The sequence below is a fragment of the Oncorhynchus tshawytscha genome, linkage group LG26, assembly GCF_018296145.1.
Source record: "Oncorhynchus tshawytscha isolate Ot180627B linkage group LG26, Otsh_v2.0, whole genome shotgun sequence".
Taxonomy (NCBI): Eukaryota; Metazoa; Chordata; class Actinopteri; order Salmoniformes; family Salmonidae; genus Oncorhynchus; species Oncorhynchus tshawytscha.
Genome location: NC_056454.1, coordinates 16,662,812 through 16,678,232, shown reverse-complemented (window position 1 = coordinate 16,678,232; position 15,421 = coordinate 16,662,812). Strand labels below are relative to the sequence as shown.

Sequence of the window (15,421 nt, the reverse complement as noted above, 5' to 3'; positions counted from 1 at the left end):
GCGAAAACATGTCGATCATCAAGAGGAGGGAGAGACGGCTCCGCAAAATACATTTTGGTAAAAGGTGAACCTTGATGATCCCAGTGATCTGCGCACGGTTGATTGTGATCTTCCTGACAGGAATGTGTGCCCTGCATGCAAGCAGAAGGAAAGCATTTGCTGAGCAAAAAAAATCTGCTGTGTACCGCTTCCTCATAACATCCAACTTACGGAAATAGCCTGTGATAGAAACAGAACGTTTTGACTCAACACACACAACTGGCACTTGTGCATGAAAGAGTGACAGGACAACGATAATGAGACATTGTGGTCGAAATGCTACTACTAGTGAGTGTTGAAGTTGTTGTTTGTACAGGAGGATTTTGTAAACATGGATTTGATGGAACGATTGACACCGGAAATGGATAAATATACCACAGTTAAGGAGGGGCCACACTGGAGGGACACCATGTATCTCATTCAACTTTCCTCCAACTTAGGAGCAGGTGGGGACACAGTAGATAGTAAGCTAAAAAACTAAAAGGACTGTTCATTTGATTGTTTTTTCATCCATATATCCTGAGTGCAATGGCCAGACTAATATCTATTTGTATTTGGCTGTTATCTGGTAAGTTTTATTCTCTGTTGTGGCGTGGTAGATTTGCACATGATTGTGTCCCTCGTGGCTGTCCCTGGGCATTTTATCCACACGCCTTTACATTCAAATCCAACATACAACCAAATGAACAATTTATGATTGATTTATAACACAATGTCCCAAAATGGATTGACATTTTTAAAAGAAATGCTGTTTGGATAGGGCGTGGTTGTCTAAATGCACGGTGCTGCTACGTTAGTGTACCAAGTATTTGTAAGTAGGCTATGCTGGCAGGCTACTGACAATACTGTAATTATAATTGATTGGATTATTACAGTGCTTTTCCAGACACACTTTTCTAATTTGAGAGAGGAAACCCACCTTGGTGATGCCATGGCACACGTTTTGTACCAGATAGCTCACCACATGCTATACCCTAGGATAGGGGGTGTGGGTTAATAGGAATAACTTGAATCTTTAGAGCCAGACTGGTTATGATGTGATAAAACGATCTGCTTTTGATGCAATAACATTTGCACTGTTAGGAAAATAGAAAACAGCTATGTTACTCAGTTTGTGATCAAAACATTTCTGAACATATGACCGCAAGAGTTTTGGAGGGGAGCAGTGATGCTCAGAATGGTCGTAGCCTGCCTTTCCAAATTGGTTTTCTTTTGTAGTCCTGCTACAAATGGGGTACGGAAACAACTAGCTCCTGTGAGCCTAGTTCACAAAACAACTTCCAAGCTCAAACGTTATTGCATGACGTTCATCCTATTTCTATAAGATTTCCCAAAATAACATACACTTGTAAAGGTCAGGATCTTTTGCTAGGGTTTCTCTTTATTGTTTTTTTGAATGAGCACGCAGAGCAAAGACTTGGTTACAGTCTGCTATTGAAACAAAACATCAGACAGTACATGAAATAGTGGGGGGATTTTCAAACTTCAAACAGAGATCGTATGAGCTGCACAGAAGTGACTTGACTATACTCTTCTTTCCCAATGCATTGTGTAAACTGAAGGCTACTGTAGCAGTATAAAAGCCACAGCCTGTAAAATGTTCAACTAATAATACACTACATGACCAAAAGTATGTGGACACCTGCTCGTCGAACATCTCATTCCAAAATCATGGGCATTAATATGGAGTTGGTCCCCCCCTTTGCTGCTATAACAGACTCCACTCTTCTGAGGAGGCTTTCCACTAGATGTTAGAACATCGCTGCAGGGACTTCAAATCAAATCGTTATTGGTCACATACACGTGGCTAGCAGATGTTAATGCGAGTGAAATGCTTGTGCTTCCAGTTCCGACTGTGCAGTAATATCTAACAAATATACTATCAAATTCACAACAACTGCCTAATACACACAAATGTAAAGGGATGAATAAGAATATGTACATATAAATATATGGATGAGCGATGGCCGTGCGGCACAGGCAAGATGCAGTAGATGGTATAGAGTACAGTATATACATATGAGATGAGTAATGTAGGATATGTAAACATTATCAAAGTGGTGTTATTTAAAGTGACTAGTGATACCTTTATTAAGTCAATTTATTTAAGTGGCCAGAGATTTGAGTCTATGTTGGCAGCTGCATCTCTATGTTAGTGATGGCTGTTTAACAATCTGATGGCCTTGAGATAGAAGCTGTCTCTCGGTTCCAGCTTTGATGCACTTACTTCCATTCAACCACCATTAGTGAGGCTGGACACTGAAGTTGGGCGATTAGGCCTGGCCCACAGTAGGCTTTCCAATTAATTCCAAAGGTGCTCGATGGTGTTGAGCTCAGGGCTCTGTGCAGGCCAGTTAAGTTCTTCCACACCGATCTCAACAAACAATTGTAGTATGGACCTCGTTTTGTGCATGGGGGCATTATCATGCTGAAACTGGAAAGGGCCTTCCCCAAACTGTTGCCGCAAAGCTGGAAGCACAGAATCGTCTAGAATGTCATTGTATGCTGTAGTGTTAATATTTCCCTTCACTGGAACTAAGGGACCTAGCCCGAACCATGAAAAACAGCCCCAGACCACTATTCCTCCTTCAAACTTTACAGTTGTCACTATGCATTGGGGCATATAGCGTTCTCCTGGCATCCACCAAACCTAGATTTGTCTGTCGGACTGCCAGATGGTGAAGTGTGATTCATCACTCCAGAAAATGTGTTTCCAGTGCTCCAGAGTCCAATGGTGGCGAGCTTTACACCCCTCCAGCCAACGCTTGGCATTGCACATGGTGATCTTAGGCTTGTGTGAAGCTGCTGGGCCATGCAAACCCATTTCATTAAGCTCCCGACGAACAGTTATCGTGCTGAGTTTGCTTCCAGAGGCAGTTTGGAACTCGGTAGTGAGTGTTGCAACCGAGGACAGATGATTCACACTGGCAGTCCTGCTCAGTGAGCTTGTGTGGCCTACGACTTCGCGGCTCAGATGTTGCTGCTGCTAGACGTTTCCACTTTACAATAACAGTACTTACAGTTACTTACAGGGGCAGCTCTAGTAAGGCAGAAATTTGACAAACTGACTTGGAAAGGTGGCATCCTATGACAGTGCCACGTTGAATGTCACTGAGCTCTTCAGTACGGGCGATTCTACTGCCAATGTTTGTCTATGGAGATTGCATTGCTGGTGTGCTCAATTTTATACACCTGTCAGCAACGAGTGTGGCTGAAATAGCCGAATTCACTGATTTGAAGGCATGTCCATATACTTTTGGCCATTTAGTGTATATAGGCCCTACTAAGGTAACATACCCCTTTATTTGAAGAATATGATTAACATACAGTATCTTAAAGAGATTGGTACAACTGTCTTATGTTGTCATATGAAGTGTGTGCTTTCCTGTAACCAACAGTTTTTTTCTTAAACAGTTGTGGACTCATCTCAGATGTCGGGCCATCCCATCATAGGGATTCTTGGAAAGTCCATCATGTTGCCTTGCAGCCTGAATTCATCTGCACCCGTTGTCCCAGCAAGACTCACACTCTACTGGACAGCAAGACTCAAGTACCAGAAGGAGGAGCAAGTGGTCCATGCCTTATACAACGGAGAAGAGAACAACGACCCCCAATTTCCAGTCTACAAAAACAGGACACAAATCTTCAAGGACCAGCTTTCTTCTGGGAATTTCTCCCTCTTGCTCAAAAATTTAAGGGTTGAAGATGACCTCGCAACCTTTTTCCTCTTTTATCATCAAGAGGATGGAGATTACAAAACACTTAACCAAAACAAAGAGATGTGCTTGACCACTGTGAAAGTAGCAAGTAAGACAGTTTTACATACAAAGAATGCCAGTAGTCAAAGGCACGTTTATCAATATTAAATTGTGTGTACAAGACAACGCCCATTGCCATTACGCACCAAATACCTATAAAACAGGAATAACTGTACTTATCATGTATGATTTCCACTATTGTGACTTTGTCTAAGTGCTTTATCTTTGTCATGGTATGCTCTGCAGAAAGCTACCATAAACCTATTGTGACAGTGAACTATGAAGAATGGAAGGCAGAATGCACTTCTCAGGGAGGCTACCCTAAACCTAGACTGACCTGGACCAATCAGAACGGCTTACTAGACCCCGAGGTTCCTCAGATTGTTCAGGATGCAGGAAGTGGAACATGGAACATTTCCAGCACGGTGAACATCACAGAGAATCAGACTGTGACATGCGCCATCTTCAACCCGACTCTGAAAGAGACCTTGAACACCACAAGATCAACAGGTGAGTAGCCTAAAGTATTATGACAGGAAAACATGTCAACGGATGGTCAATTACAAATAGATTACCGGAGATTAGCTCTGGTTATAGTAAAGCACTAAACAGCTGACACTTAAAGCTATCTGGCTGTGATTTTACCCTTAATGACTGTATGTGCCAATGACCCTAGTTGGTTGGAAGGATAGGAAATATTAGGGAAACCAAAATGTGCATTACATGACAGGCAACTCTGTTGATGTCCACACTTCTCTTTATCCTCTCCCTACAGGCGGGGAGCAGGAGGGCCTCTCGATCGGCATAAAAGCAGGGATTGGTGTTCTGGCTGTTGCGGTGATTGGGTCTGCACTGGTGTTATTCTGCTGGAAAAGTGAGTCATGCAATTTTTATCTTTCATCACTGTTGAGTTTCATGTCACAGCGGAATCTCCTGAATGACTATGATGCCATTAAGCAACTCGCTCTTTGTCACAGAGCATGCAACGGAATGGCGGCTGATACACAGGAGATGAGCCCACTACGACATAGCCTACTCCAACGTGTGCTTACTACAAATTGTTAAACTGGTAATGTTGATAAAATCATGATCTATAGAATTTTTTTAATCATTGTTACCATTTGGCACTTAGACCTTTAATACATTTTGATCCCAGGATGTGACTGAACACAGTGTCATAGTGCTGTTAGGAACAAGGTCACTCAAGAATAGGGTTCTCTAGCTACTAAAATACCTAACCTCAATTTTGATTGATTATTTGTTAGTACAGTTGAAGTCGGACGTTTACATACACTTAGGTTGGAGTCATTAAGACTTGTTTTTCAACCACTCCACAAATGTCTTGTTAACAAACTGTAGTTTTGGCAAGTCAGTTAGGACATCTACTTTGCGCATGACACAAGTCATTTTTCCAACAATTGCTTACAGACAGATTATTTCACTTACAATTCACTGTATCACAATTCCAGTGGGTCAGAAGTTTACATATACTAAATTGACTGTGCCTTTAAACATCTTGGACAATTCCAGATAATTACGTCTTGGCTTTAGAGGCTAATTGACATAATTTGAGTCAATTGGAGGTGTACCTGTGGATGTATTTCAAGGCCTGTGGGACCTTGAACCCCACAATGTTGTGGGGTTGCTTTGCTGCAGGAGGGACTGGTGCACTTCACAAAATAGATGGCATCATAAGGTAGGAGAATTATGTGGATATATTGAAGCAACATCTCAAGACATCAGTCAGGAAGTTAAAGCTTGGTCGCATATGGGTCTTCCAAATGGACAATGACCCCAAGCATACTTCCAAAGTTGTGGCAAAATGGCTTAAGGACAACAAAGTCAAGGTATTGGAGTGGCCATACCATATCAATCCTATAGAAGATTTGTGGGCAGAACTGAAAAAGTGTGTGTGAGCAAGGAGGCCTACAAACCTGACTGTTACACCAACTGTCAAATTGCCTATGTGATGCGGGTAAGGCGGAGTTAGGCGCAGGACACAGAAATGAGGAATAACCGTTACTTTTCTCAAAAACAATATTCCATACAGGAGACAAATAATCCAGGTCACAAAACGAGACAACGTGACAATAACAAACACACACAAAACCAGGGTGGTAACCAGAGGGTTAAATAGGGAACAATGATTATGGAATGGAAACCAGGTGTGTATAATGAAGACAAAACAAATAAAAAATGAAACTGGATCGGTGGTGACTAGAAAACCGGTTGAGGTCGACCGCCGAACGAACAAGGAGAGGGACCAACTTCGGCGGAAGTCGTGACACCAGCTCTGTCAGGAGGAATGGGCCAAAATTCTTATTGTGGGAAGCTTGTGGAAGGCTACCCAAAAGGTTTGACCCAAGTTCAACAATTTTAAGGCAATGCTACCAAATACTAATTGAGTGTGTGTAAACTTCTGACCCACTGGGAATGTGACGTAAGAAATAAAAGTTTAAATAAGTCATTCTGTCTCCTATTATTCTGACATTTCACATTCTTAAGATAAAGTGGTGATCCTAACTGACCTAAGACAGGGACTTTTTACTAGGATTGAAAGTCAGGAATTGTGAAAACCTGAGTTTAAATGTATTTGGCTAAGGTGTATGTAAACTTTCGAGTTCAACTGTATATACCTCATGTTCTGTTAAACAAAAAAAACACTTGATCTCAGTTGAAGCTGACGTTTATCTCAACAAGTAGCAACTCCGAATACAATGGAAATAGAATCACCAAATCACCTCGTATTTTCCGATCAAAAACATATAAACAAAATAGACTGTCCAAACGATGATATGAATCATGGCTTCTATACTAGACAATTAGTGATGAACACAACACAACACTTCAATATTCACCAACACCCAAATAGGCCTGTCAACATTATTGCAGTGTTCTATTCATTTATGCTGTCATTTTCATTTGTTAGTTTCCTCTCAGTTTTTTCAGGGACCCCTTGAAAGCTCAGTGCAGTCCCAATGCCTCTGGTTAAGAATCACTGTGCCACTGTGCCATGCTGATGCTGTAGGGAGGAACATAGGCAGGGTTGGTCTTAAGCACATCTGCTTTGGGTTTTACAATTCCAGTATTAAGCCTGGTTGACAATGATGTCAGTTGGTTTACTTGGTTTAATCGTTTTTTCTTTATTCTTTTTATGACCCATGACAATGAAGGACTGAAAATGTTCTTTATGTTCTCTGTTACATTCCTATTCATATGCTTCAAATGTCATTGTATTGTATTAATGGGGCTATTCTTGTGTTTTTTGCTTAGCTTTCTGTACAGTGGTTAATGGGTCAATTTTAGTTATGCCAGAAATGTTCATTGATTGGCAGCTACACAGAATCTGATATGACTTGAAACTTAATAAATGACAATGATCTGAAACAAGACATTTTAAAATGTTGTACAATACTACTATCAAGAGGTTCTTTGTGTTTCAACAGTAAGATTGCATGTTATGTTTTTTTTCTTTTTTACCTCATTGAGCTTTTAACCAATAAAATATTCCTCTTGATAGATTTGTTGCTGGTTGGATATTTTATTTGTTATTGTTTTTCCTGTAAAACACTAAAGAGTAATATCCTCATCATCAAAGCAATATTGTGTCATTGGTCGTCTTGTATGTGCAGTGATATGAGTAAAAAATAGGTAGGATTCAACAGGGTGTATTTACTCAGCAGTTCAGTAGCCTATTATTGAACATTGCCTGGTAAACAACATTATAGTATCCCCTCATGGAAAACAGCAAATGAGCTAATTATAATACACAACGTAAGCCGTAATTTCAATTAAGATAATGAGCAAGCTAAAATGGACAATATCCCTATTTGTTAAGCATTTTTTTAAATGGACAGCAACTGAATTCAGAACATGGGCCGTTCTTACAGTATCCTCCCTACACACCAAGTCAGAACCGTAGGATGATTAACAGGTACAAATAAACAGACAATGAAAGCTTTTAAAATATTTTATGATGACATTTCTCTAAAACTGGCTGTAGGCCACATGTGCACCACCAAGTCAGAATGGTAGGCTAAGTTCTGATAGGGAGAGCGACCAAATTCATAGGGTTAGACACGTGCTATTAACAACATACACTTAGTATTACTTTCTTAGCTACAGTATACATATCTCCCTGGCCTATTTTTGGACTCACCATTTTGCTAAGCTCACTTGAACAGGAAGGTGGCGTGGCGTTAATTCTTTTTGGCAAAGTTTTTGTCATCAACGTCTGGCATTCTCTGGATGTATGGTGCTTTCTAGACAACTGGAAACTAAAAAAAACAAGGTCGAATCATGACGTCAGTGATCTTCAGGTCGATAAGTTGGAGCTAAATTAGAATTCCGAGTTGGATGTCCTTTCAAAACAAGTTTATTTTCCCTGAGTTCCCAGTTGTCTTGAAAGCATTGAAGTCAGAGTTGCGCTTTCTTCACCACACTGTGTGGGGGATCCATTTCAGTTTGTCAGTGATGTGTACGCCAAGGAACTTGAAGCTTTCCACCTTCTCCACTGCGGTCCCGTCGATGTAGATAGGGGGCTGCACCCTGCTGTTTCCTGAAGTCCACGATCATCTCCTTTGTTTTGTTGACGTTGAGTGAGAGGTTGTTTTCCAGGCACCAGCCCTCACCTCCTCCCTGTAGGCTGTCTCGTCATCATTGGTAATCAAGTCTACTACTGGTGTGTCGTCTGCAAACTTGATGATTCAGTTGGAGGCGTGCTTGGCCACACAGTCATTGGTGAACAGGGAGTACAGGAGGGGGCTGAGCACGCACCCTTGTGGGGCTCCAGTGTTGAGGATCAGCGGACTGGAGGTGGCCTAGCCAGTCTGCAGACCTGAACCCAATAGAAAATCTTTGGAGGGAGCTGAAAGTCCGTATTGCCCAGCGACAGCCCCGAAACCTGAAGGATCTGGAGAAGGTCTGTATGGAGGAGTGGGCCAAAATCCCTGCTGCAGTGTGTGCAAACCTGGTCAAGAACTACAGGAAACACCTTGTAGAGTTTGATACTCATCAGTGCAGACTGGCGTTGTGCAGACTTGCGGGTATTATCCAGGGTAAAATCGGCTGGTGTCTGAGCTAGAGGTAAAAATCGACTAGCAGTGGCTAACAATGACAAATTAGCCAATTACCTGGTTAGCATCGGATGGCTAGCTTCTGATGGGGGTTCTAACTAAAAGGTCAAAAAATAGTGGATCGAGACGGGTTGCCGGAAGGTATATTTAATTTAAAAATGGAAAAAGAGATTGAAATATATACAAAAAAGTCAGAAAATAGTCAGTTTTACAAGGTTAGACTGTAAACTCTCCTTCCAGACTCACATTAAGCATCTCCAATCCAAAATTCAATCCAGAATCAGCTTCCTATTTCACAACAAAGCATCCTTCACTCATGCTGCCAAGCATACCCTCGTAAAAGGTCCTGAAAGATGCAGGTATAAGGTGTCACGTCTGCTCCTGCTCTTCCCTTCCCCTGGCGCTTGAGGGCGCCAGATTACCCTGCATCACACGCTCCTGCAATCCATCACTCACACCTGCCCTCCCTCGTCACTCACATCAGCGTTATTGGACTCACCTGGACTCACTTATCACATGTTCTTTTCCTGCCCTATATTTGTCTGTTCCCTTGCTCTGTTCCTCGCTGCTGCATTGTAATTGTTTTTTGTCATTAGTTTCTGTTTGCTGACGCTGTTCCTGTTTCGTTCTATGTCTGTATATATTAAATGTTACTCCCCGTACCTGCTTCGTCTCTCCAGCGTCAATACATGTGACATAAGGGCTGGAAAACTTGACTGAGAGAACTTGTTGAGAAGGGAAGTGCCTCGTGATACATCAGAGAGAGTGTATTTTGTTACAAAATACAGCACTGAAGCAGAGAACATTAAAAGAGTCATTAATAATTGGGGAATCAATCAAAGTTATATGCTACTTAGCCATGTCTTCCCTGAGCCACCAGTCATAAGCTTTAAGAGATGTCCTACCCTAAATGACAAATTAGTCCACAGTTATCTTCCGGGTGACTCTCAAAAAACTTGGCTTGACCACAAACCCAAGGGCTCTTTTAAATGTAACCATTGCAGTAATATTGTACAGAATAAGTATTTTGTTGACACAGCTTCCTAAATGGAGTATTACGTCAAGCATTTCATTAACTGCAAAACCACTCGTCATCTATAGATTGGAATGTCCACAGTGCAAGGTGTTCTACATTGGACGGACAAAGAGACGCCTTCAAGACCACTTAGCGGAACACAAGTACGCCATACAGGTAGGCAATGAAGACTACCCCATGGCAAGGCACTACAAGTCCTTACACCATGGCAACCCTGCCTCCCTACATGCTATGGGTATTGATCATGTTCCGGCCTCAATTACAAAAGGGGACCATCTTGAACAGTGAAACCAAAAGGAAAGGTTGGGGATTTCCAAACTACAGGCCACTAAGTACCCTGGTTTAAATGAAGATATCAATCATATCAAAATCAAATTTATTTATATAGCCCTTCTTACATCAACTGATATATCAAAGTGCTGTACAGAAACCCAGCCTAAAACCCCAAACAGCAAGCAATACAGGTGTAGAAGCACAGTGGCTAGGAAAAACCTAGCCAAAAAGGCCAAAACCTAGGAAGAAACCTAGATAGGAACCAGGCTATGTGGGGTGACCAGTCCTCTTCTGGCTGTGCCGGGTAGAGATTATAACAGAACATGGCCAAGATGTTCAAATGTTCATAAATGACTAGCATGGTCAAATAATAATAATCACAGTAGTTGTCGAGGGTGCAACAAGTCAGCACCTCAGGAGTAAATGTCAGTTGGCTTTTCATAGCCGATCATTAAGAGTATCTCTACCACTCCTGCTGTTTCCAGAGAGTTGAAAACAGCAGGTCTGGGACAGGTAGCACGTCTGGTGAACAGGTCAGGGTTCCATAGCCGCAGGCAGAACAGTTGAAACTGGAGCCGCAGCACGGCCAGGTGGACTGGGGACAGCAAGGAGTCATCATGCCAGGTAGTCCTGAGGCTCAGGTCCTCCGAGAGAGAGAAAGAAAGAGAGAATTAGAGAGAGCATTCTTAAATTCACACAGGACACCGGATAAGACAGGAGAAATACTCCAGATATAACAAACTGACCCTAGCCCCCCGACACAAACTACTGCAGCATAAATACTGGAGGCTGAGACAGGAGGGGTCAGGAGACACTGTGGCCCCATCCGATGATACCCCCGGACAGGGCCAAACAGGCAGGATATAACCCCACCCACTTTGCCAAAGCACAGCCCCCATACCACTAGAGGGATATCTTCAACCACCAACTTACCATCCTGAGACAAGGCCAAGTATAGCCCACAAAGATCTCCACCACTGCACAACCCAAGAGGGGGTGGGGGGCGCCAACCCAGACAGGAAGACCTCGTCAGCGGCTCAATCCACTCAAGTGACGCACCCCTCCTAGGGACGGCATGAAAGAGCACCAGTAAGCCAGTGACTCAGCCCCTGTAATAGGGTTAGAGGCAGAGAATCCTAGTGGAGAAAGGGGAACCGGCCAGGCAGAGACAGCAAGGGCAGTTCGTTGCTCCAGAGCCTTTCCGTTCACCTTCACACTCCTGGGCCAGACTACACTCAATCATAAGACCTAGATGATGAGATGAGTCTTCAGTAAAGACTTAAAGGTTGAGACGGAGTCTGCGTCTCTCACATGGGTAGGCAGACCATTCCATAAAAATTGAGCTCTATAGGAGAAAGCCCTGCCTCCAGCTGTTTGCTTCAAAATTCTAGGGACAATTAGGTGGCCTGCGTCTTGTGACAGTAGCGTACGTGTAGGTATGTACGGCAGGACCAAATTGGAAAGATATAGGTAGGAGCAAGCCCATATAATGCTTTGTAGGTTAGCAGTAAAACCTTGAAATCAGCCCTTGCCTTAACAGAATGCCAGTGTAGGGAGGCTAGCACTTGAGTAATATGATCAAATATTTTGGTTCTAGTCAGGATTCTAGTATCCGTATTTAGCGCTAACTGAAGTTTATTTAGGGCTTTATCCGGGTAGCCGGAAAGTGGAGCATTGCAGTAGTCTAACCTAGAAGCAACAAAAGCATGGATACATTTTTCAGCATAATTTTTGGACAGAAAGTTTCTGATTTTTGCAATGTTACGTAGATGGAAAAAAGCTGTCCTTGAAACAGTCTTGATGTGTTCGTCGAAAGAGAGATCAGTGTCCAGAGTAACACCAAGGTCCTTCACAGTTTTATTTGAGACGACTGTACAACCATCAAGATGAATTGTCAGATTCAACAGAAGATCTCTTTGTTTCTTGGGACATAGAACAAGCATCTCTGTATTGTCCTAGTTAAAAAGTAAAATGTTTGCAGCCATCCACTTCCTTATGTCTGAAACACAGGCTTCTAGCGAGGGCAATTTTGGGGCTTCACCATGTTTCATTGAAATGTACAGCTGTGTGTCATCCGCATAGCAGTGAAAGTTAACATTATGTTTTCGAATGACATCCCCAAGAGGTAAAATATATAGTGAAAACAATAGTGGTCCTAAAATGGAACCTTGAGGAAAATGTTAGAGAGGAATGGAAGATTTGGGTCAAGGTTTGGCTTTTTCAAGAGAGGCTTTATTACTGTCACTTTTAGTGAGTTTGGTACACATCCGGTGGATAGAGAGACATTTATTATGTTCAACATAGGAGGGCCAAGCACAGGAAGCAGCTCTTTCAGTAGTTTAGTCAGAGTAGGGTCCAGTATGCAGGTTGAAGGTTTAGAGGCCATGATTATTTTCATCATTGTGTCAAGAGATATAGTGCTATAAACACTTGAGTGTCTCCCTTGATCCTAGGTCCTGGCAGAGTTGTGCAGACTCAGGACAACTGAGCTTTGGAGGAATACGCAGATTTAAAGAGGAGTCCGTAATTTGCTTTCTAATGATCATGATCTTTTCCTCAAAGAAGTTCATGAATGTATTACTGCTGAAGTGAAAGCCATCCTCTCTTCGGGAATGCTGCTTTTTAGTTAGCTTTGCGAGAGTATCAAAAATAAACTCCCTCTTCAAATTAGGTCTAATTGGAAAAGCCCGTCAAAAGAGGACATTGTATAACTTCTTTGTACTCCCTGACGAAGGCCATGTAGCTGAAATGTATTACATAGGCCTAAGCTTCTCATTACCGCAATACATTGTGAGATCGACGAATCCATACAAAATCATGTTTGGAGTTTTCAGAAAATATGTATCAAGCAACCAATACGCATGGACCCTCCATGTACAGTGCACATCACATGCTTTGGATGACCCCGGGGCGCTATCACCAGGGTGGCCGGGTAGCGTTCAGTAAGCACGAAATTGTGACCGGCCGGCTCGATTTGGTCTTATGTAGCAAAATTTGAAAGTGTTTTTGACATTTTACAGAGCTCAAAAATGGTATATCAAATCAAATGTTATTTGTCACATGCACTGAATACAACGTGTAAACCTTACGGTGAAATGCTTACTTACAAGCCCTTAACCAACAATGCAGTTCAAGAAATAGAGTTAAGGAAATATTTACTAAATAAACTAAAGTAAAAAGATCAAATAATAAAGTAACAAGAAAATTACATTAAAATAATGAGGCTATATAAAGAGAGCACCGGTAACGAATCAGTGTGCGGGGGTACAGGTTAGTCGAGTTAATATGTAAAGTGACTATGCACTACCCTTTGTAGCACCTTACAGTCAGATGCCAAGCAGTTGTCATACCAGGTGGTGATGCAACCGGTCAGGATGCGCTCGATGGTGCAGCTGTAGAACTTTAAGGATCTGGGGACACATGCCAAATATTTTCAGTAGCTAGAAGTGTTGTGCCCACTTGTAACGGTTTTCTTCCGTTGAAGGAGAGGAGGACCAAAATGCAGCGTGGTTAGTGTTCAACATGTTTAATACAGACGATAACCGAGAACACTACAAAATACAAAACAACAAATGTGAAAACCGAAACTTATCTCATCTGGTGCAATGACACAAAGACAGAAGACAACCACCCACAAAACCCAACACAAAACAGGCTACCTAAATATGGTTCCCAATCAGAGACAATGACTAACACCTGCCTCTGATTGAGAACCATATCAGGCCAAACATAGAAATAGACAAACTAGACATACAACATAGAATGCACACTCAGCTCACGTCCTGACCAACACTAAAACAAAGAAAACACAAAAGAACTATGGTCAGAACATGACAGTACCACCCCTCCCAAGGTGCGGACTCCGGAAACCAGAACCTATAGGGGAGGGTCTGGGTGGGCATCTGTCCGCGGTGGCGGCTCTGGCGCAGGACGTGGATCCCACTCCACCATAGTCTTTGTCCGCTTTAGTCTCCTCCTAGGAACGGCGACCCTCGCCGCCGACCTAGGATTGGCAACCCTACTAAAGGGCCCCACTGGACTAAACAAACTCCTCCGGACTGAGGGGTAGCTCAGGACTGAGGGGTAGCTCAGGACTGAGGGGCAGCTCTGGACTGAGGGGCAGCTCTGGACTGAGGGGTAGCTCAGGACCGAGGGGTAGCTCAGGACCGAGAGATGGCTCAGGCTGGTTGACGGCTCTGGCAGCTTCTGGCTGACTGACGGCTCTGACGGATCCTGGCTGAATGGCGGCTCCTTGCAGGCGGGAGACTCTAGCAGCTCTGGACAGGCGGGAGACTCTAGCAGCTCTGGACAGGCGGGAGACTCTAGCAGCTCTGGACAGGCGGGAGACTCTAGCAGCTCTGGACAGGCGGGAGACTCTAGCAGCTCTGGACAGGCGGGAGACTCTAGCAGCTCTGGACAGGCGGGAGACTCTAGCAGCTCTGGACAGGCGGGAGACTCTAGCAGCTCTGGACAGGCGGGAGACTCTAGCAGCTCTGGACAGGCGGGAGACTCTAGCAGCTCTGGACAGGCGGGAGCACCCATAGGGATGAGACGGAGAGACAGCCTGGCAGCGTGGGGCTGCCACTGGAGGGCCTGCCCAACCTTACCTAGTTGAATGCTCCCGGTCACCCTGCCAGTGCGGAGAGGTGGAATAGCCCGCACTGGGCTGTTCTGGCAAACTGGGGACACCATGCGTAAGGCTGGTGCCATGTATGCCGGTCCAAGGAGATGCACTGGAGACCAGATGCGTAGAACCGGCTTCATGGCACCTGGCTCGATGCCCACTCTAGCCCGGCCGATACGAGGAGCTGGTATGTACCCGGTCTCTCTCGCTCTCCGTTAAGCACAGGAAGTTGGTGCAGGTCTCCTACCTGGCTTCGCCACACTCCCTGTGTGCCCCCCCTGAAGAAACTTTTGGGGCTGCCTCTCGGGCTTCCTTGCCAGCCATGTTCCCTCATATTGCTGGCTCCTCTCTCTGGCTGCCTCCACTCTCCTAGCTGCCTCCACCTGTTCCCATGGGAGGCGATCCCTTCCAGCCAGGATCTCCTCCCATGTGTAGCAACCCTTGCCGTTCAAAACGTCCTCCCATTTCCAGGAGTCCTGACATCGCTGCCTCTCCTGCTGCTGCTGCTGCCTGTTACCGCGCCGCATGGTCCTTGGTTGGTGGGTGGTTCTGTAATGGTTTTCTTCCGTTGAAGGAGAGGAGGACCAAAATGCAGTGTGGTTAGTGTTCAACATGT

General features: G+C 43.9%; 1 protein-coding gene across 2 annotated transcripts; it reads left to right on the top strand.

Annotated features, from left to right (window-relative positions):
* Positions 1-190: 190 nt before the first annotated feature.
* LOC112224920 (CD276 antigen homolog) lies at positions 191-5,167 on the top strand. 2 transcript variants are annotated; one of them, XM_024388517.2, is made up of 5 exons: positions 191-485; positions 3,454-3,846; positions 4,044-4,307; positions 4,573-4,671; positions 4,775-5,167. In XM_024388517.2, the coding sequence occupies exons 1-5, from the start codon at positions 371-373 to the stop codon at positions 4,810-4,812; spliced, it is 909 nt and encodes a 302-aa protein (XP_024244285.1). In that variant the 5' UTR covers positions 191-370; the 3' UTR covers positions 4,813-5,167. The 2 variants fall into 2 exon arrangements, with proteins under 2 accessions (XP_024244285.1, XP_024244286.1); XM_024388518.2 differs by having other exon boundaries at positions 192-607.
* Positions 5,168-15,421: the final 10,254 nt, after the last annotated feature.